Source organism: Elephas maximus, chromosome 12, assembly GCF_024166365.1.
Source record: "Elephas maximus indicus isolate mEleMax1 chromosome 12, mEleMax1 primary haplotype, whole genome shotgun sequence".
In the NCBI taxonomy this organism is placed as follows: Eukaryota; Metazoa; Chordata; class Mammalia; order Proboscidea; family Elephantidae; genus Elephas; species Elephas maximus.
In genome coordinates, this window is record NC_064830.1 from 30992070 (window position 1) to 31015073 (window position 23004).

The following is a 23004-nucleotide window of genomic DNA, read 5'->3' on the forward strand; positions in this document are numbered from 1 at the left end:
CACAGAAACCTTCACAGGGCTTGTCCTCTCTACGCTGTCCTGGATGTCTGAAGGGCATTTTTCCTAAGCTTCTTTTGGCAGTTGCCGAACCGTCTTTTCACAGCTTACTTGAAAATACCTAGTATGATCTCTCTGGGTGCGTGGATAACATATAAAATTCCACCATAACACGATAAGTAGGGTCCCAAAGATCAATAGCACAAAATGTGGGGTTAATGTAAAGTTAATGAAGTGTCCAGGTCAAGTCCTTGCTGGGAGTGCTTTCAATCCAGGCCAATCTTTTCTACCTGAGCTGCAATCCTGAGCTGCAATTTGGCGCCACCTGGTGGTAATTGTCCCTCAGACCTAAATATCTATGTAGCTGGGTTTTTGGAACAAAGACAGGGAGGGATTCCAGGAATCTTCAGCCTGCTCTAGGAAATTTGTACTAGGAGACTGTACTGGGCCACATCCAGCCCCTTATCTCTGGTTTGGTGGCATCGTGGAGGAATTGCCTGTCACTTCTCTGTCTGGCCTTGCCTGTTTCCCCAGGAGGGGAGCCAATCACATTATATCCTAATTAACATTATGGAGAATTTTACAACACACACAATTAAGTGTTTGTATTTACTAAAACAATATATTAAATGAGTTGAACTTGATAGGGCCTAGCAGAAAACATTATGTTATCTTGAAACCCTTTATGTGCTATTTCTTTCCCTGTCCTACGTGAAGTCTTAGGCCTGTTTCAGAGCTTTTCGGGTCACTGACCATCATTCTCAGATGATGATAAGCTGACTGGATACTTTCTTTACAATCATAACCTCAATTCTGTAATTAAACTATACAGGCCAATGTAACTATCCAAATTCACAATTTTAATTGAATTTATAGCTTCCTCCATCCCCAGCTTGGCCTGTTCTAAGCCAGAAGCTTCCAATAGCGTGGAGGATATGGTCAGTTGTTGGGAATGCCATTTGCTCCCACAGAGGCCTTCTCTCCCTTTGTCTCTCTTTCTGCTCTGGCACCTCGGGTCCTTCTAGCCATAGCTCGTCATACCAGTCCTTATGCTTCCCAAATGTCAGAGATCAAATACTCTTTGAGTGGTCCCCTGGAAACTTCTTTCTTCCTTCATAGAGGGAAAATGCCACAGCACTTCAACAGCACTATCTAGGGAAATACTTTCTCTTGACTTTTACCTCTGATCCTTTCCTATTTTTGAGGTGGGAATTGGTTAAGAGCTTAACGCTAGATTTTAGAAATCCCTTTTGTAAATCCTAAATAATATATGGTCTTGAACATCTCTTTGGGATGTGGAGTACTTGACATCTATTCAGAACTGCTATATTGCATAACTCTCAGGGGTACCAGTATCATTAAAATACAAAATACAATGAGAATACAGAACATATCATGAATGGTGTCAGTGACCCCTGGAGATGTGCACTGCTGCAGGCCTGAATGTATTGTCCTTGACCTTCGGAGTTTTATGGGAATCCTATTACATGCAATAGTAATAAGAGAGTTAATACTTGCTATGTGCAATGTACTGTGCTAGGTGCTTTACATATTTTATTTAATCCTCATAGGAATCCTATGAGATAGGTATGATGCTTATATGCTTATCCCTATTTTACATATGAATAAACTGAAGCTCAGGAGCCCTGGTGGTGCAGTGGTTAAACTGCTTAGCTGTGAACCGAAGGGTCAGTGGTTTGAACCCACCAATAGGTAAAAGATGTGATAGTCTGCTTCTGTAGATTTACAGCCTTGGAAACCCTGTGGGGCAGTTCTACTCTGTCGTTTAGGATCGCTCTGAGTTGGAATCGACTTGACAGCAATGGTTTTGGTTCTGGAAACTGAAGCTCAGAGAAGATTCATGACTTTTTCAAGGTTACACAGCCAGTGGCAGAGCTAGAATTCAAACCCAGGTAATATGGCTCCTGAATTTTCACTTTTCACCCTACATGATGCATCTTGCCTTTCTGAGCCCATTCCTCCTATTTTTTAAATGGAGGTTTCACTCTGCTCCTTGACATTCTGAAGCAGGTTGCAGAGAGTACGGAGCATGAGCCCTAGCTTTAGGCAGACGTGGTTCAGATTGGCTTAAGACAGGTTATTTAACTTTCCTGAATGTTAGTGCCCTCATCTGTAGAGGAGACATAGTATTTACTGGACAGAGTTGTTGGGAGGATTAAGTGTTCATTAACTTTTCCTATCTCTCTGCAAAGAGAAAGGAGCTTAAAAATAAAAAGACATGGAAGTCAAACAAAACTCAAATTGTCCATGATACATCATTGAGGGGAGGGGAAGAAGGAGACCTAAATAATTACTTATTTCAATGAAAATATTTAGTAAATGCCTACTAGGTGACAGGTACTCACTAATACTGCTTCTCTGGGCAATGAATTCATCAGTCAACTCAAAGCCCTGCTTATCTTTGTGAGGTGAGGAACCAAGTGCACACTTTTGTTGTCAGATCAACTTGGACCCATCGTGTAACCCTAATCATCTCATTTCTGCTTCCCTGCCTGTGGGAAAAGTGATAATGATGACGTATAGGGTGCTCTAAACACATAGTTAACAGTATCTCTAATAATTACCGGTCCTGGCTACTTACAGAAGGCAACGTCCAGTTGATTTCGGCAGGCTTGCCAGGTCAGGTGAGGGTGCTTGGTGGGGAAAGGAAGAAGGTTCCTGGCGTCTTTTCTATGTCCGGAACCCTTTTTCCGGGGCTGAGTCCCTGCACGGACTTTGAAAGCAGAAGCCCGAGAGCCGGAAGCGCGCGCAGCCACAGCCAAAGCGTGTCACTGAGAAGGGAGGGAGGGTGGAAGAGAGTGAGCAAAGTGCGGAGGACAGTGCGAAGATGGCGGCCTTCTCCGGTGCGTTCGTGGAAGGTGGGGGTGGTGTGGGCGGTTCGTTCCACGCCTCAGTCCTCAGGCAACGGGCAGGGAGCTTTAGAGGCCGGAGCGGACGGGGAGCACGCTGTGCTGGAGTGCGCTGTCCGCTGCAGCCCCCTCGGGATCCGCCCTGCGGGACCAGGAGCGGCGGCTGAGGGGCTCGGCTCGGCTCGGCTCGGCTCGGCTCGGTGTCGCGGGTGTGCGTTTCTGCCCAGGCGCTGGCCGAAGCCATCCTCTGCCCTCGCTCTTCCACCAGCCTTCACTTGGCTTTTCTGCCAGGGGCCCCGCGGCTGCGCGAAGCCTGTGGCGGCTTTGCCCTGGCTGCTCTCGGACGCCGAGGCCTCCTGCCCCTGGGACGTGGCAGTGGCCGGTGGGAACCCCCTTTCCGCCCGCGGCCGATCACGGGCTGCCAGGCTGGGCAGCAGCAGGCGAGAGGAGGCATCAGTTGGGGAAATTGCGATTCTGCCTCTGATCGTGGTTTGTTTTTTTTTTTTTTTCCCCAAATCCTTCCAAAAATAAAAGTTCCAGATATAAACGATCTATATTTATCGTTAAACGGCTTTATAGCCACATTAAATGTTGAAGCTGTTTTCATCCATATGCATACTAAAAAGTCTAGCATAAATTTGGAAAACTGTTTACTTACCGTATCATACCCTGCTTTATTCCAATCAGGATTTGAGTTGGCTTTTCTACGGCTGCTAACCAAAACGTCAGCAGTTGGAATCCACCAGGCGCTCCTGGGAAACTCTATACGGCAGCTCTACTCTGTCCTATAGGGTCGCTGTGAGTCGCAGTCGACTCGAAGGCAACGGATTTGGTTTTGGATTTTTTTTATCTAACACAGAGAGCCCTGCTGGTACAGTGGTGAAAGCGCTCGGCTGCTAACCGAAAGGTCGGCGATTGAAACCCACCAGGGGCTCTGCGGGAGAAATATGTGGCAGTCTGCCCTAAAGTCTGCTTCCTGTAGGGTCACTGTTAAGTCGGAATCCACCGGAGGGCGGTGGGTTGGGTATCTGACCCAACAGTTGTCGTTTTTCCCTTTTCCTTTGTTGTCGTTCCTTTATGCGCCCATGATTTCACTAAGTTGTCATCAGTCTTAAATATACTAAATTCACATAGCAATAGATGTATCAAGTTAGGCTTAAACCCAGTAAACCAAACCCGGTGCCATGGAGTCCATCCCGACTCATAGCGACCCTATAGGACACAGTAGAACTGCCCCATAGAGTTAAGTTAGGCTTACTGCTTTTTAATAATCTTAACCTATTAAGTTGACTTGAGATATTATAGTATCGTATGTTCTTCGGTTTTCTCCTGTAAGAATAGTAGGAATTCCAAATCTCTGGTCATGAGAGAGGAATTCTGACTATTTTAATTGTGTCTCATAATAGGAGTCAAGGGGGAATTACTCAAGTGATTGCTGTTTTTTGTTTTGTTTTGGTTGTTTTTCCTTTTCCCAGCTCTCTCCTAAAGCAAGGTTTTAAAGCCAAAGTCTGTAGGGAATTCTAGGCTGTCATTTTATGGGTTTGTGTCTTTTGGAATCCTGCTCAAATTTCAGGAATGTCAGGACAAAGGGCTGGAAGAAGAGTCTGTGATATGATGAAATAAAGACACAAGTAGAATTAAATAAAGAATATTTCTATTTCTATTTTCCCCTTAAGTGTAAAAGTGATATTTGTAGAAAACATGACCAGAACAAGAAGTTGCCTGAAATTTGCTCAAAGCAATCTGTGGGTTGCTGCATGTAATACAATTTTTTTTTTGCAAGCAATTCCAGCTTGCAGAATTCTATATGCAACATATTTAAGGCCATCGCTCCCGTTTTCAAGCAGTTTGCATTTTAAGAGAGAGAGTACAGGTAGACCTTTTAAAGGGGCACTTGTTAGACAGGTCTGCCTGTATATGCAACTTTAGATATTGGTTGATTTACATATATGGATTTTCCTGGGGAAGATTTAGAGGTAGGAGAGCCTTCTTTTTTGAAAATGATTTTTATACTTCCCATGTCATCAATGTTTATATTAACTAATTTACTATAGGAAACCCTGGTGGCGTAGTGGTTAACAGCTACGGCTGCTAACCAAAAAAGGTCCCCAGTTTGAATCTACCAAGTAGTTTGAATCCACCAAGTAGTTTGAATCCAGCAGGTGCTCCTTGGAAACTAGTGTTGCGTGTCTTGTATTAATTGCTAGCATGATTCTTCTCACCTGATGCAAAGGAAAGGTTACTTTGGAAAAGGATATATTCAATTTGTAGAGTTCATTTATGGCTTGTCACAATTCCAAGAAGTACAAAATTTCCAAACTGGTTATCTTTGGGGCTTGGGAATATTTAAGAACTGTTCCATTTTTATAGGAATATATACTTTTTTAATTAAAATAATGGTAATTAATAAAAGCTTCATTTTGTAAATGCAGACTTTAAAATAAAAATTTCTCATTTGGAAAGGAAGTTTAAGTAATCCATTTAAATGCTTCATGTATAACTACCTGTATGTTCATTTGAGAAATGATGAAATGACAAACACCAGCCAGGAACAACTCAATGCACTCACTTAGGACTGGCCTTGAAGTAGAATTATTTGAATATGTGTACAATTAAGAGCAGGCCAGTTCTTCAGCTGACATTTCCAATTTCTCAAGTTTTTGTCCCTGGCGCCTCTTTCTGTTAACCAGAGTTTGGCGTATGGCTGCCAGTAAATGTGGGCTTTCTTTTCATGTCTATTCATTTATCTTAGATCTCTGAGGGTATTCACGTTGTCCTTGAGTAGCCAAGATACATGGCTCTGTCTTTAGATGAAACAACCAAAGTCCTGGTATAGAATCCTAGGTGGCAGGGTTTTTACTAGTTATAGGAGGTTAACACTCACTAGTAAGTGCTTTGTATTAAGTGACAACTAGTGCCAGATGCATTTTCTATTATTTAACCATCCAGTATCCCAAGCAGGTAGGTAATACTGACCTCACTTTGTGTAAGGAAATAGGCTTAGTGCCTTACCCAAGATCACATTGCTTTAAACTCGTCTTTCTTCAAAACTTGTACTTTTAAACAGTGCCACACTGAGTAGATAGTATACAGCTGGGATAAGCTTCAGCGCCTTTACCCTATGAACCGTCATTTTAAGGGCGATATGATTTATGTTAAGTTTAATATGTGTGGTTTTTTAAATTATTTTTTTGTTTTCAGAGATGGGTGTTATGCCTGAGATTGCACAAGCTGTGGAAGAAATGGACTGGCTGTAAGTACATGAAGTGTAAACATACCTGTGACAGCTGTGTTTTACAATTTAAACAGTTATTACTTTTATCAAGTATTACTGGGTCGAGTTGGGTAAATAAAAAAATTTTTTCTCGTGAGTCCCTAAGTTAGAGAAAGCTTGCTTTCTAAACTTTGATATATTTCCAACTGAAAAAGATTGGTCATATTGACCAAATAGAATTCTCTTTTAAGCTTATTGTTTAAAGAGTCCCTGGGTGGTGCAAATTATTAAGTGCTGGATTCAAACCCACCCTGAGGTGCCTTGAAAGTAAGACCTGGCGATCTGCTTCCAAAAGGTCACAGCTTTGAAAACTCCCTGGAGTGCAGTTCTGTTCTGCACACATGGGGTCACCATGGGTTGGAATCAGCTTGATGGCAACTAACAACTACAACAGGCTTTTTGTTTAACATGAGTGAGTTAGCTTTCCACCAAATCAAATCCACTGCCACCGAATTGATTCTGACTCATAGTGACCCTGTAGGATACAGTTGTAGAACTGTCCCACAGGGTTTTCAAGGCTGTGAATCTTTACAAAAACAGACTGCCACATCTTTCTCCTGTGGAGCAGCTGGTGGGTTCGAACTGCCAACCTTTCCGTTAGTAGCTGAGCACTTTTAACCACTGTGCCACCAGAGCTCCTCTAAATTAACTGGATGACTTGTTTTAAACTATGTGTTTATTACTAACTAAAATTTTTCAAAATATGTCTCTCTTAGTCTCCCAACTGATATCCAGGCAGAATCTATCCCTTTGATCCTTGGAGGAGGTGATGTACTTATGGTATGTTAAAATTTGGTAAGGGGGTCGGGATCTGGGGACACATTTCTGGGGCTGTCTACAGTGTACTTTAAGAACTCCATAGGCTTCAAATTGATATTTTCACCAAATTTTATTCGTTCACAAGCATTTACGATATATGTACTGTATGCAAGGAACTGTATAGAAACTGGGGGGGAATACAAAGGGGAAGAAGATTCAGTCTTTGTCCTTGAGAAGCATAAACCCAATACGGCAGCTTGGTGCATACAAAACTAAATGTCATACAAGACAATGTGACACCTGCAAAAGATACTCAAAGTACTACAGGATTCAAGGGGGTGGGGTGGAGACATTCACTTATCTTTCTGCTCAAAAGAGCGTAAAGAACTCTGCCTAGAGGAAGTAGATTTTTAACAAGGAAAGATGTAAGAGAAATGCTGTCTAGGTAGAGCATCAACAAAAACAGAGAATGAAAGATATGATCCAGGAGTAATTCAGTGAGATTGTAGCATAAAATACGTGTGTTTGAGGGTGGGGTGCAACTTAAGATAGGAAATATATATTGAGTCAGATTATTTGGGCACTTTCTCAAGTGTCATGTAAAAGAATTTGGTATTTGTTGGCAATGGCAAGCATTGTAAGTTTTTAAGCATGGAGGTTACGTGGTTAGAATTGTGTTTTTATGAAGATTAATTTGGTAGCAGTTTGTAGTGTAGCTCTGAGGCATTAGGTGCTGTTAAGATGCTTTTGTAATAATTTGGTTAGAATGATGAGGGCCTAAACTTGAATGGTGGCAATGGGAAAAGGAAGGAGAGAGCAGATTCTAGAGGGAACAGGAAGAGAAGTGACAGGATTGACAGTAGAGTTGACTGAAAAAAACGTGGGTAATCTGGAGGCACTGAAAATACAAGTAGTCAAGTGTTAAAGATTTCTACATGGTATCATGTTAATTAGACTTCTTTAATCGACAACTTAAACTGTAAACTTTCTTTTCACACAGGCTGCAGAAACAGGAAGTGGAAAAACAGGTGTAAGTGATAAACTTAAATTGACTTTGTAAAACACTTGAATTTTAAAGCAGCTCTGAATAGTGGTTTTTACTTTGAAATATTTAATAAAACAACTACCTCCCAACTGTAATGAATTGATTGCCTAGCGCTGGTGTTGATTATTGTTGTTTTTGTTGCCATCTGATTCTGAAGTAAGATCAAAGGAGTATGGCTTTAAGAATACCTTTAAACCAGTTTTGGAGAAAGAGGTTATAGAATCTTTAGTAGTTATATTCACTTCTGAAATATTAATACATTGGCTGTGGTAATGAAGAGGTTGCAGATGAAGGCAGATCTCTCATTAGACTGGATATTTTTTCTCTTTAGGTTGATTCTGGCAGTACCCCTGGCTTACTGTTTTGGGCTGTCATCTGGCTCCTATTTCATTTATTCTGTCAACTCTCTTGTCTAAGTAGTATTTTGTGTTTGGGCACAATGTAGGATATGTGTAATTATTTAATGTCGAGCCTAACTTTTTTGTCATCTATATAGTTTTTTATACAGATTATTAAACTGTTGTTGTATTTAATACCTGAATATTAATGTAGAGAATGTTTGTTTCTTCAATAGGCTTTCAGTATTCCAGTTATTCAGATAGTTTATGAAACTCTGAAAGATCAACAGGAAGGCAAGAAGGGAAAGGCAACAATTAAAACTGGTGGTTCAGGTAATTTTTTTATATTACTATTTCCTTTTTTGTGTCAGTCAGTGATTCTTGATTCTCTGGCCTTTAGAAATGTGAGGCGTTTGCCCATTTTTATTGTCAGTATCTGTAGCTTCTTTTGGCATTGCCCTGGAAACTAGGTGTCTTAGTTATCTAATGCTGCTGTAACAGAAATACCACAAGTGGATGGCTTTAACAAGGAGAAATTTATATTCTTACAGTCTAGTAGGCTAGAAGTCCAAATTCAGGGTATCAGTTCAAGGGGAAGGCTTTCTGTCTCTGTCAGCTGTGGAGGAAGGTCCTTGTCATCAACCTTCGCCTGGGCAAAGTGCATCTCCGTGCAGGAACCCCAGGTCCAAAGAACATGCACTGTTCCTGGCACTGCTTTCTTGGTGGTAGGAGGTCCTCAACTCTCTGCTTGCTTCCTTTTCCTTTTATCTCTTGTAAGATAAAAGGTGGTACAGGCCACAACCCAGGGAAACTCCCTTTTCATTGGATCAGGGATGTGACCTGAGCAAGGGTGTTATATCCTGCCCTATTCCTCTTTAACCACAGGCAGAGATAATGATTTATAACACGTAGGAAAATCACAAAACGGAGGACAACCACACAGTACTGGGAATCATGGCCTAACCAAGTTGACACATATTTTTGAGGGGCACAGTCCAATCCATGACACCAGGGACTCTAAGTGTGATTTATTTTTTAATCACAATATGTATTAAATCAATATTCTGCGTACTTTAGTATGACTGATTATTCACTGCAGAGCCAACTGGTAAACTAGATTGTATTTCTTTTTCTATAGAACTTTTTTTGGAGAAAATAATTATTTTTCCATCTGCTTATTTTTAGGAACCAATTGTTAATTCTTCCCAGATATTCTAACGGCTCTGTCAATCACCTCTCCTTAGTATTTCACTTCTTTTTTTTTTTTTTTTTTAATTGTGCTTTAGGTGAAATCTTACAGAGTAAATTAGTTTCCCTTTCAACAATTTGTACACAAATTGTTTTGTGACTATGGTTGCAGTCCCCCCAGTGTGTCAACACTTGCCCCTTTTCCATTTGTCCGTCTTCCTGTCCCTTCCTGCCTTCTCAGCTTTGCTTTTGGGCAAGTTTTGCCCGTTTGGTCTTATTTACATGATTGAGCTAAGAAGCATGTTCCTCACGTGTCTTATTGTTTATTTCGTAGACCTGTGTAATCTTTGGCTGAAGGGTGAACTTTGGGAGTGACTTTATTTCTGAGTTAAAAGAGCACCTGGGGGCCATAGTCTTAGGGTTCCTCCAGTCTCTTTCAGACCAATAAGTGTGGTCCTTTTTTGTGAATTTGAATTTTTTTCTACATTTTTCTCCCTCTCTGCCCAGGACTCTCTATTGTGATCCCTGTCAGAATGGTCAGTACTGGTAGCTGGGTGCCATCTAGTTGTTTTGGGCCCAGGCTGGTGGAGGCTGTGGTACTTGTGACCCATCTGTTCTTTGAACTAACATTTCCCGTGTGTCTTTGGTTTTCTTCATTCTGCTTGCTGTGGACAGGATGGGACCATCGAAATGTGATTTAAAGCATTAGAAATGAAGAGTTGTTCCTCCTCAACTGCTAGTAGTGCTCCTTATGAAAAACATTGATATGAAAGGTTCAGTTCTGCCATTTTAGAATTTATATTTAGTTATTTTTGATGTTTTCTTAACCTGACAACTTCATCTGCCTAGTATTAAAGGTAAATTGATACAGTTTTTGCAGAGGTATGAAGGATTTTACAAATGATTGATGGAGTAAGTAGGAACCCATGGGTGGGAAGCATTGCTTATGCAGGGAAGAGAGGCATACTTGTGTCCTGTCAGATAAGAGAGAAGGAGCCCAGGAAGTTAAAATGTAAAGTGTAAATCTTAAACTCAGTTTCTTATTTTCAGTCTGGTCTCCATAGAGGTTGGCCCTTGTGTTAGGGTTTCCGGTCCTATCTGTGCCATATAATCTTACCTCATTTTCCTCATCTGTGAATTGTGTTGTTTCTGTTGGCTTCTAAATTCCATTCTATCTTTATCTACGGATTTGTTATATTTTAACACAATTTGTTCCACATTGTAAGCCATTCTTGTTTCATGATACAAAAAAAAAGGATTGTGACAAAATAGCAAGTTTAAAGTGGAGTGAGCTGGCTTATCAGCGTTTTCTTCTCTGAAAGTAATGAGTGTTACACAGTTCATCGAGTGGATTCATTTTCAATGAATTGTGAGATTAGATAATAGAATATAAACTATTTAGATTATTGGGCTATCCCAAAATAGTTTCATAACTTGTGACTATATGCCATCATTTGTGAGAAAAGCTGATAAAAGAGAATGCATTGAAAAGAAGGGAACAAGAATGGTAAGGTTCTAAAAATTGTGTCCTATGGTGAATAAACAAACTAGATATTTAAACAAGGAGAAGCACTGAAAAAGGAGATAACTATTAAATCATTCAAGGGTTCTAGAGAGATAATTGTTCTAGAAAGCAGAACCAGGACTAATTAGAAATAATCTAGCTGAAGGTTTAAACTTAAACTATATTCTAATAGCTAGACTGAGACAGTAATGGAAAGGAGAATCTCAAAAGAAAGTTACTTCACTGTCATTCAAAGTGTTTATGCAGGTGGTAGATATTTTTTGACCAGAAATAATCTAGAAAGGATTTTGCCTTTTGGCAAGTTGAATAGAAAACATGTAGTGTTTTCTTTAAGCAGGAGCTCCTGGGTGGAATAAATGGTTAAGTGCTTGACTGCTAACTAAACAGTTGGTAGTTCGGACCCACCCAGAGGCACCTTGGAAGAAAGGCCTGGTGACCTGCTTCCCCAGAGCACAGTTCTACTCTGCAACACACAGGGCTGCCATATGTCGTAGTCGACTCGACAGCATCTGGTTCTTTGGTTATCCATAGACTATTAAGATGTCCCAGAAAAGGAAAATGTAGATCCCACAGAAGTGAGAAGGAAAAAGTATTGTGAGTTTTGAATTAAGATAAAGGACTTGCTTTCTTTTAATAGTGATTATAAGGTAACTAATGAGACCCTGAAATATTGAAGGTCATTTATTTCCAGTATGATTGAAGTCAGTTTGTTTAATGACCTAAACTTCATTTTATCAACGTCCTAGTGGCTGTGACAGAGATCAGTGTCATCTAATGCAAAATGCTCTGAAGCAAGTGAGGAGATAAGGTTATCATCCTTCGTGTATTGTTACAATTTTCCCTTTTAGTTATGTCTTTAATGAAAACAGAAGTTATACTTGTATATTCCAAATGTGTAAAAGCATATTGAATCTAGAGGAACTAGATATCATATAAAAGATACTTGCTTTACTTTTTATAGCTTTTAATTTCACATGTATGTAGGTAATTTTTCTTATTTTAATTTGTTTAGTGCTCAACAAATGGCAAATGAACCCGTATGACAGAGGATCTGCTTTTGGTAAGTAGATAGATTTTCCAGTTGATTTTGTAATTCAGAAAATTTATCTTTACTAAGGCTTGAGAATACCAAGAAAATTTTGAAAAAGGTATAGTAAAAGGAGATTTAATTTACTGATGTTAGAATACAGTTCCACCACTCATCTGCCAGTTTGTCATATTATGGTGGCTTGCGTGTTGCTGTGACGCTGGAATACAGCCACTCCAATCAAACAGTATAGAATTGACATAGGAATAGACAAATAGGTCAGAGGAATATCATGGAAATAAATCCAAATATATATGAGACATTAGCGTGCAGGGAGAAATAGCATTTCATCTCAGTAGGAAAAGGATGATCTGTTAGGAGCTGGCACAAATTGACAGTCCATCTGGAACAGTCCAGAGTTAACTGCTGTCTTATTCCATAATTAAAAATAAACTCTAGATATATTTAAGATTCATGTATATATATAAAAGAAAGAAGAAATTTTAACATACAGAAAACCACATACAACTTATGAGTGGAGGAACTTCGCTAAGAAACAGGAAACTCAGAAATTATGAAATAAAAGGTATATTCCAATGTAAAATTATGGGAAAAGATATAGATAATTCAATACACAAATAATATGGAAGAGTATTTGCAAAGATAGAGAATCCTTATAAATTAGTAGGAATTCTTAAGTAGATAACTGATAAAGTATTATCTCTGTTGGTAAGAGAAAGATAAACAGCCAGTAAGAAGAGCAAATCCAAATGGCCAGTAAACTCGTGAGATAGTAGAGAAATGAAAATCCATATTGCCATTGATAGAGAACTTCAAAAGTTCAAAGTTTCATATAATGCAGTGCCCATATGAGAGAGAATTTATAACTTGATCTCTGATAAGTGAAGTAAGGTGTGTAATGAGGTGCTTTTTTAAGCATTAAGAAATGATTTCTGAAGTTTGTTTGACACTCAGGTGCTGAATATGAATTGCAGACATGAACCAGGGCAGAAATTATGGTTTTTTTTTTTTCAATACAAACAAAAGCTAAATGCTTGCCAAGAAGCACCTACTGTGTGGATGTCACCGTGACTGACGATGATGTAGAATATCATCACCTTATAGAGTTTTGTACCTTATCTTGTGGAGTCCTCATGTTAGCAAATAACAAGTATGTCGGCATTATGGTTTCTGGATCCATGGATGGGGGAACAGACCAGAGACAGTTCCTATTATATTTTAGTACAATATTCACTCACATTCTAATTTAAGCATCGTATCAAAGCAACAAATATACCTGCATCACCCTTCTTTAAAGGACTGTAGAGAACAGTTGTCTAAACATATTTGTGTTGGTGATGCATCTGTTATTAGCGTAAGCCATGTTAGAGGCTGTATTGATTCCTATTCAGACTTGTTGCTGTAAAATCTTGCCCTAGTTCACAGATAACATTATAGAAGCTAACCCCTGACATGGCCGAGGAGGGCCAGGGGATGATTTAGAGCAGTTACTCTTGGGGAAGATATTGCCATCACTCAGGAATCAGCAAGTCAGTTTCTGGAACATGGTAGCAAGTGAAGGAATTACCTTATTAATGAGACTCAATGATATTTTTTTCAGAATGCGTGATTTATACAATCTGTACTGACATGTTTTTCTGTTTGTTTTTTCTTTCCCTCAAATCCAGCAATTGGGTCTGATGGTCTTTGTTGTCAAAGCAGAGAAGTGAAGGAATGGCATGGATGTAGAGCTACTAAAGGATTAATGAAAGGTATTTGGACAGCATTTGTACTTGTAGAAACTTTGTGGCAATGTATTATTTACATGGACTTTGCTTTAAATAACTTTGAGATTTTTAATGGTACAAAAAGATCTAAAACTCTTCATTTGGCACATAGGAAATTGTAATTCAGAAAAAAGGTAGTTGCATGGTAAATGAATCATGTGCGTGAGGTACTTTATATAACTTTCAAAGTATTTTGCCCTTATAGGGAAACACTACTATGAAGTATCCTGCCATGACCAAGGATTATGTAGAGTTGGCTGGTCTACAATGCAGGCGTCCTTAGACCTAGGTAAGTATTTCTAAAATTACTGAATTTATTGATTTATGTCTGCAGATTGTTAACATTTCATTTTCAGAAGCAATGCAAACTTAACCATACAAAGTTTATATGTGAGGGACATGGGAATAATGTTACCTTATGTATACCCCGCTCTATTCCAAAAAAAGATTTGAAACAACGTACAGAAAATGCATATATTACTATAGTAGAAAATTGGCAGAATGAGTTTAAGAACGTGAATGAAATCAGCGTAAAGTTAGTGTTCATGAATAAGTACTGTAGAGCACTGCCTAGATGCTTGCAGTTATTGTAAATTCTGAATTTCTTTCTGGCCAAAGCAAAGAGGAATGCAGTGTCACTTGTGTCCATAGTGTCACATAGTCTCTATAGGTTAAAAACAGTTCACTTGTTTGCAACATTTGGAAACTTAAGGGAAAAATTTCCTGTGGTTTCTCAAAATGGAGGTATTGTAGTGTAGTGCAAACAGACTTGCCTCTTTTAGAGGGCTTTTGACTTATATTTACTCTTACCACATTTTAAAACCAGGTACTGACAAGTTTGGATTTGGCTTTGGTGGAACGGGAAAGAAATCCCATAATAAACAGTTTGATAATTATGGAGAGGTAAGTTATTGTATTATTGCCTTCAACATAGCATATTTACATGATCAGTCATGATATGACTTGTGGGTATAGACTTGATTCTCAAAAATAAGTGGATATTTTATGCCGTTTGTTAGCCCCTCTAATGTATATTAATTTGTCTTCTCTTTTTACCTCATATCGATTTGGATTTTGGCTTTGATACATATGATATTCTCCTTTCTTTTTTGAATTGTGGTAAGGTATACAACATACAATTTGACATTTAAACCGTTTTCACACTCAAAATGTTGTATAACGGTCACTGCTATTTGTTCCCAAAACTTTTTTATGGCTCCACACATAAAATCTGTAGCCGTTAAGGAATAACTCAGCCCCTTCCTGCAGCCTGTGGTAACCACTGAACAGCTTTCTGTCTCTGTGCCTTTGGCTATCCTAGGCATTTTATATAAATGGGATTCTATATTTGTGTTTTTGTGTCTGGCTTATTTCACTTAGCATCATGTTTTCAAGGTTCATGTTGTAGCATGTATTCTGTTGCTGGACACTGGGGTTGTGTGTACCTTTTGGCTATTGTGAATAATGCTGCAGTGAGGATTGGTGGGCAAATATCTGAATCCCTTTTTCCAATTCTTTTGGGTATGTACCTAGGGGTGGAATTACTGGGTCATATGGTAATTCTATGTTTGACTTTTTGAGGTACTGCCAGGCTTTTTCATAGTAGCTGAAATGTTTTCCATTTCCACCTTCGATGGGTGAAGGTTCCAATTTCTCCATATCCTTGCCAACACTTGTTATTTTCTGTTGTTGTTTTTATTTGTTTGTTTTTTAAATAATAACCATCCTAGAAGGTATAGAGTGGCATCTCATTGTGGTTTAGATTTACATTTCTCTAATGGCTAATGATGTTAAGCTTTTTTTCATGTTGTTATTGGTTATTTGTGTATCTTATTTGGAGAAATGTCTGTTGAAGTCCTTTGTCCATTTTTTGATGGAGTTGTCTTTTTGTTGAGCTGTAGGAGTTCTTTATATATTCTGGATATTAAACCCTTGTCAGATACGTGATTTCCAATTATTTTCTCTCATTCTGTAGGTTGTCTTTTCACTTTCTCAATGATGTCAACTTTTGATGCACAAAAGTTTTTTTTTTTCACTTTTTATTTATTTAAATTGTGCATTAAGTGAAAGTTTACAAATCAAGTCAGTCTCATACAAAAATTTATATACACCTTTCCATGTACTCCTAGCTGCTCTCCCCCTAATGAGACAGCACACTGCTCTCCACCCTGTATTCCCCGTGTGCGTCCAGCCAGCTCCTGTCCCCCTCTGCCTTCTCATCTTGACTCCAGACAGGAGTTGCACACATAGTCTCATCTGTCTACTTGAGCCAAGAAGCTCACTCCTTACCAGTATCATTTTCTGTCTTGAAGAGTTGCCTTTGGGAATGGTTCCTGTCTTGGGCTAACAGAAGGTCTGGGGACCATGACTTCTGAGGTCCTTCTAGTCTCAGTCAGACTAATAAGTCTGGTCTTTCTTTTGTGGTCTGCATCCCACTGTTCTGCCCCATCAGGGATTCTCTGTTGTGTTCCCTGTCAGGGCAGTCATCGGTCGTAGCCAGGCACCATCTAGTTCTTCTGGTCTCAGGCTGTTGTAGTCTCTGATTTAAACGCTGGTGGCGTAGTGGTTAAGTGCTATGGCTACTAACCAAAGGGTCAGCAGTTCAAATCCACCAGGCGCTCCTTGGAAACTCTGTGGGGCAGTTCTGCTGTGTCCTGTAGGGACGCTATGAGTTGGAATCGACTTGACGGCAATGGGTTTGGTTTTGGGGGGGGTTTTCTGTCACTTGGGCTCATAATTACGTTGTGTCTTTAGTGTTCCTCATTCGCCTTTGCTCCAGGTGAGTTGAGACAAATTGATGCATCTTAGATGGTTGCTTGCTAGTATTTAAGGCCGCAAACGCCTCTCACCAAAGTGGGATGCAGAATGTTTTCTTAATATATTTTGTTACGCCAGTTGACCTAGGTGTTCCCTGAAACCATGGTCCCCAGACCTCCATCCCTGCTACTCTGCCTTTGAAGCATTCAGCTGTATTCAGGAAACTTCTTTTTTTTTTTTTTTTTTTTTTGGTTTAGTCCAGTTGTGCTGACCTCTCTTTTATTGTGTGTTGCCTGTCTACTATCTAATAAGTGAGTACCCCTCTCCCTCCCTCCCTCCCTCCCCACCCTCATAACGATCAAAGAAGATTTTCTTCTGTGTTTAAACTATTTCTTGAGTTCTTTTAATAGTGGTCTCATACAATATTTGTCCTTTTGCAACTGACTAATTTCGCTCAGCATAATGCCTTCCAGATTCCACCGTGTTATGAGATGTTTCATGGATTCATCATTGTTCTTTATCATTATGTAGTATTCCATTGTGTGAATGTACCATTATTTATCCATTCATCCGTTGATGGGCACCTTGGTTGCTTCTATCATTTTGCTGTTGTAAACAGTGCTGCAATGAACATGGGTTGCACAAGAGTTTTTTTATTTTGATGTTCAATTTTTTCTTTATTGCTTGTGCTTTTCATGTCATGTTTAAGAATCTATTGCCAAATACAAGATGTACCCCTATGTTTTCTCCTAAGAGGAGTCCCTGGGTGGTACATACAGTTGACTGAAAGGCTAGAGGTTCGAGTCCACCCAGAAGTACCTCAGAAGAAAGGCCTGGCAGTCTGCTTCCAAAAAATCAGCCATTGAAAACCTTATGGGGCACAGTTCTACTCTTAAGTATATGAGGCTACCATGAGTTGGAGTTGACTCTGTGGCAATTGGTTTGGTATTTCTTCTAAGAGTCTTATGGTTTTAGCTCTTATATTTAGGTCTTTGGTTCATTTTGAGTTAATTTTTATATACGATGTGAGGTAGCAGTCCAGCTTCATTCTTTTGCATGTAGAAATCCTGTTGTCCCAGCACTCATTTCTTATTTTTGATGTAAATGTAGTTGTTCTGGCGAGCCTAAATATATAGTGATATATAATGAGCCAAAATATCATCTTGATTCTAAAAAGCCTGTCAGATGCTTTTATGATCTTATATGTATTATAAGCATTTTTAAAACCTACACTAAACTGTAAGGCATTATTTTGAAACAAAAGATTACAGCCTGGGAACTCCTATGGGATAGTTCTACTCTGTCATATAGGGTTAGTATGAGTTGGAATCACCTCAGTGGCACACAGCAACAACAGCGTACTTCTGATGTAGCATATTTGAACTTTAACCATGTTTAAGATTTTGCTTTCTGTTAACAGTATTTGACTTTCTGGTTTCCTAGGAATTCACTATGCATGATACCATTGGATGTTACCTCGATATAGATAAAGGACATATCAAGTTCTCCAAAAATGGTAAGCTTTCCATGGGTCTTAGTACTAAGAACAAAAATATATGATATTCAGTGTTTATTTTTTATCCTTTCATCCTCTTCTTCAGTCCTCTCTCCCTCTTTCCCTGACTTACTTTTGAACAAATATTATTGATCACTTGTTGTCAGCCAGACACTCTTGTAGGGGCTTGAGAAAACGTAGTAGACAAAACCTTATCTTTATTTTTGTGGGACTTACATACTGGTGGGAGGAGACAGACAATAGTACTATGTCAAGTGGTAATAAGTGCTGTGGAGGAGAGTATAAAGCAGGGTAGGGAGTGAAGAGTGATAGCAATCTGGGAGTTTTTTTATTTTTTTTATATAGGGTGTCAGGGAAGGCTTCTCTGAGAAGGTGGCATTTGAGAAGTCTGAATAAGTCAGGTGGTGGACCATGCAGCTACCTTTGGGAGAGCATTTCAGACAGAAGGAACAGTTAATGCAAAGGCCCTGAGATGGAAGCGAGCTTGCGGTATTTGAGCAACAGGAGAGCACACCGGGCATGGGGAAGAGTGGTAGATTAGGTCGATGGAGGTAGTAAGGCTAGAGCGCACAGGGCCTGGTAGGCCATAATAAAAACTCTGGCTTTCATTTTGAGTGAGATGAGAAGCCAGTAGGGTTTTGAGAGAGGAGTGGCATGATCTGACCTTACCTGTAAGAGGATAGTTTCACTGCTGTGTTGAAGAGACTGGGAGGCGGGGTGGAGTAGCAATATGCAGGGAGCTAGGTAGAAGCTAGCAGTTTGATTTTGGACATATTAAGTTTGAATTACTTGTTAGACATCTAGTGGTGAAAACAGTGACTAAATGTAACTCAGGAAGTAAAAGTCAGGAGCTGTATATGCAAGTCAAGAGTTCAGGGAAGTGATTAAACCTGGGGATATGGCTTTGGGAGCCGTCAGTTATAGATGATATATAAAGCCACAGGATTAGGTATGATCACCTAGGGAATCAGAGTAGACAAAGAACAGGAGAGAATGGAGGCCTGGGGTATTCTTGGGTTAGAAGTTAGCAAATTGAGGAGGAGATTCATCGTGGTAGGAGAAGAACAAAGAGAGAATGGGGTCCTGCAGTCCAGGTGGAGAGAGTGTTTCAAGGAGGTGGGGATGAACAAATTATGTGGAATGCAGCAGATGGGTCTAGTTTAGAAAGATGAAGACTGAGAATTAACCATTGAACTTGGCAAGTGGAGACCATTGATGAGCTTGACAAATAGCTTTTTGTTGGAGCAAGGGGTGGGTATGGAGGCCTGATTAGGAGTCATTTCAAGAGAGAATGGGATGAGAGGAAATGGACTCAGTGAAAATGGAGAACTCAGGGAGTCTTACTACATACAAAAGGGAGAAGAAAAATGGAAGGTAAATGGAGGGAAGTATGGGTTCAAGGGAGATTTATCTGCTTTAATGGTGCTATTATATAGTATGTTTGTATGCTGATAGAAATGATCCAGTTGTTGTTAGGTGCTATCAAGTCGATTGTCAACTCATAGCAACCCCATGTGACAGTAGAACTGCCCAGTAGGATTTTCCAGGCTTCTTAACGAAAGCAGATTGCCAGGTATTTCTCTTGCAAAGTGGCTGAGTGGATTCGAACCGCCAGCCTTTCAGTTAGCAGCCGAGCGCTTAACCAGTGCACCACCAGGACTCCTCAGACAGGGAATAATCAAAAATGTAGAGGAGCAGAGGGGGCAATTTTGGAAGTAAAGACATGAAAGAATTGGCATTAGAGAGGAGGCAGTACAATTTATCTGTGGTAACAGGAGGGAGAGCGGGAATGCAGGTGGGCTGCTAGATTTGGTGGTATGAGCATGTGAAATTCTTTTTTTTTTTTTTTTTTTTAGGAAAAGACCTTGGTCTGGCATTTGAAATACCATCACATATAAAGAACCAAGCCCTCTTTCCTGCCTGTGTTTTGAAGGTAATTAAAAAGCTAGTTGAAAAAATTTTGCTGTGATTATAAGCTACTTTGATATACATTATTTTGCTTAGTTTGTTATTTGTGTATTGTTTAGAGATAAGAATTTTAATTTTCTCCTTTATTTAATGCTAGAATGCTGAATTAAAATTCAACTTTGGTGAAGAAGAATTTAAGTTTCCGCCAAAAGATGGTTTTGTTGCTCTTTCCAAAGCACTGGAGAGTTACGTTACCAAATCGCAGCACACAGGTATTGCAACTGAGAGGATAAGGATCTCCAGAATGAGATATTGGTGAAAATTCTCAGTAAGGCTTCTTAAAGTGAGTTAGTTACATACACCCCCCCTTGCTGACTTAGTTACATGTTTTAATTTAACACAGTAAAATTAATTTTCAAAACCTGATTCATAAACTCTAAGTGTTTGGTTTCATTTAGGCATTTTGGGGATCTAGATCTTGATGGTGATGGTGTCTAATAGTTACAACGTGTGCTTGTTATTTGTCAGGGCACCATGCTATGTACGTGCCTTATGTGGGTTATTTTATTTAATGTTCACAACAACCCTATAAGGCAGTACTCTCCCCATGTTACAGACAAAGAACCTGAAGAGTAGGGACTTGAAGTAACTTGCCCAGAGTCACAAACCAAGTAGGTGGTAGAGCTGAGTTCAAATTCAGGCAGTCTGACTCTAAAGCTCAGACTCTTAACCCTTGTACGGTCTAGTATATTTTAATTACTTAAAGTAGAGACATTTCATAACTTGTTTACTTTATCACAAAACAAGTGAATAATTTTTCCAGAGCTACAAAGTCAAATGCAATTATTCCAAGTAGATTTAACTAGAGAAGCGAAGCCTTGGTTCATTTTAGGAATCTTACTTTTTATTTCATTTTGTTTGACCATCTCCCATACTTTTTAACAGTTATTTGGAATTTTGATATTGGAATATTTGCACTTGTGTTTTAAAAATAAAGGTATTATGAGATGGGATTTGAATGAGTGTTTTTTTTCTCTTAAGGTAGTGCACAGGTGGCACAAACGAAGTTCCTCCCCAACGCTCCAAAAGCTCTCATCGTCGAACCCTCCCGGGAGTTAGCCGAACAAACCCTGAATAACGTCAAGCAGTTTAAGAAATACGTTGATAATCCTAAATTAAGGTAAAGTTCCTTTTGTGCTCAAAGGTCTGTAGTTTAGGTTTGAGGTATTTTAGAAGAGTAAGGTAGAAAAAATAAGGTAGAAATTCAGTGTGTGTATGCACGTAGACACGTGAATGTGCGAATACATCCAACTTTGATATAGAAACAATTAGTTTCTATATAAAACTCCAGTTCATTTGCTAAGTGATAAATTTGATTTTTAAAAAAAAAAGGAAATAGGAATTTTTTCTGTGTCTCTTCCTGTGAAGAGTTAGAGTTTGCAAAACAGTACCAGTAAAAATTAATTTTTTGAAGGGAACATTTTATTATCATGTTTGATTCATTTTATCAGTTCATCTGCACAGAAAATGTATTTCTCTACTTCTAGCGTGTTTGTAAACTTAACTTGACAAGATTGATTCTAGATTGCCTCACAGTGGTGACTTTCTTCCATTTGGGCTTTCAGACTGGTCACTATCACTATGGTTGGCAGTTCAAATCTGCCAGGCGCTCCTTGGAAACTCTATGAGGCAGTTCTACTCTGTCCTACAGGGTTGCTATGAATTGGAATCGACTCCAAAGCAATGGGTTTGGGCTTGGTTTGGGTTTATAAAGCAGATAATAACACACATAAGGAGTGTGCATCTTACTTCAATCAAGTATTCGAGACCAAATGGGCAACATTTGCCCAAAAGCAAAGCTGAAAAGGCAGGAAGGGACAGAAAAACTGGACAAATAGATACAGAGAACCTAGAGGGGAAAGGGGAAGAGTGCTGACATGTTGTGGGGATTGCAACCAATGTCACAAAACAATTTGTGTATACAGTTTTTGAATGAAATACCTAGATATGGAACTGCTGGGTCATGTAGTAACTTCATATTTAACATTTTGAGGAACTGCCAAACTGTTTTCCAAAGTTACTGCACCATTTTACATTCCTTGTGGCAATGTGGGAGCCCTGGTTCCCAGTGGATAAGAGCTTGACTTCTAACCAAAGGGTCAGCGGTTTGAATCCACCAGCTGCTCCTTGGAAACCCTGCGGGGCAGTTCTACTCTGTCCTGTAGGGTCACTGTGAGTCAGATTCGACTAGAGAGCAACAAGCTGTGGCAATGTAGGAGGGTTCCAGTTTCTACGCATCCACACCAATGCTTGTTATTTTCTCTCTTTTTGATTATAGACATCTTAATGGGTATGTTGTGATTTTGGTTTGCATTTCCCTAATAGCTAATTAGGAGTCCCTGGGTGGTTCAAACAGTTAATGCCCTAAGCTGCTAATTGGAAGGTAGGCGGTTCACATCTACTCAAGAAATTTCAAAAAAATCAGCTATTGAAAACCCTGTGGAGCACAGCTCTGCTTTGACACACATGGGGTCGCCGTAAGTCAGAACCTACTTGATGGCAACTGGTTTGGGTTTTTACTGGTTTTAATAGCTAATTATGTTAAGCGTGTTTCCTGTGCTTATTGTCTATTTGTATGTCATTGGAGAAGTGTCTGTTCAAATCATTTGCCCATTTTTCCATTGGGTTATTTGTTGAGTTGTAAGAAATCTTTATATATTCTGGATACAGGTCCCATATTAGATAAATGATTTGCAAAAATTTTCTTCTTTTCTGAGTTGTCCTTTCATTTTCTTGATGACATTATTTGTAGCAAATAAGTTTTGAATTTTGATGAAGTCCAATTTGTATTTTTCTTTTGTTACTTGTGCTTTGGGCGTTGTATCTAAGAAGCCTTTGCCAAACCCAAGGTCGTGAATATTTACTGCTATGTTTTCTAAGAGTTTTATATTTTTATGTCTTACATTTAGATCTGTGATCCATTTTGAATTGATTTTGGTGTATAATACAAGAA

The 23004-nt window shown here is 39.3% G+C and overlaps 1 protein-coding gene across 2 annotated transcripts in view; it reads left to right on the forward strand.

Annotated features, from left to right (window-relative positions):
- Positions 1-2762: 2762 nt before the first annotated feature.
- DDX1 (DEAD-box helicase 1) overlaps positions 2763-23004 on the forward strand; it is a 41754-nt gene continuing 21512 nt past the window's right edge. For both annotated transcript variants that reach the window (XM_049903484.1, XM_049903482.1), the window contains exons 1-13: positions 2763-2861; positions 6069-6120; positions 6858-6921; positions 7901-7930; positions 8520-8616; positions 12009-12056; positions 13712-13795; positions 14016-14099; positions 14637-14713; positions 18011-18083; positions 19940-20016; positions 20149-20263; positions 21033-21171. In XM_049903484.1, the coding sequence (XP_049759441.1) occupies positions 2846-2861; positions 6069-6120; positions 6858-6921; positions 7901-7930; positions 8520-8616; positions 12009-12056; positions 13712-13795; positions 14016-14099; positions 14637-14713; positions 18011-18083; positions 19940-20016; positions 20149-20263; positions 21033-21171 (956 nt within the window). In that variant the 5' untranslated portion in view covers positions 2763-2845. The remainder of the gene's footprint in view (positions 2862-6068; positions 6121-6857; positions 6922-7900; positions 7931-8519; positions 8617-12008; positions 12057-13711; positions 13796-14015; positions 14100-14636; positions 14714-18010; positions 18084-19939; positions 20017-20148; positions 20264-21032; positions 21172-23004) is intronic.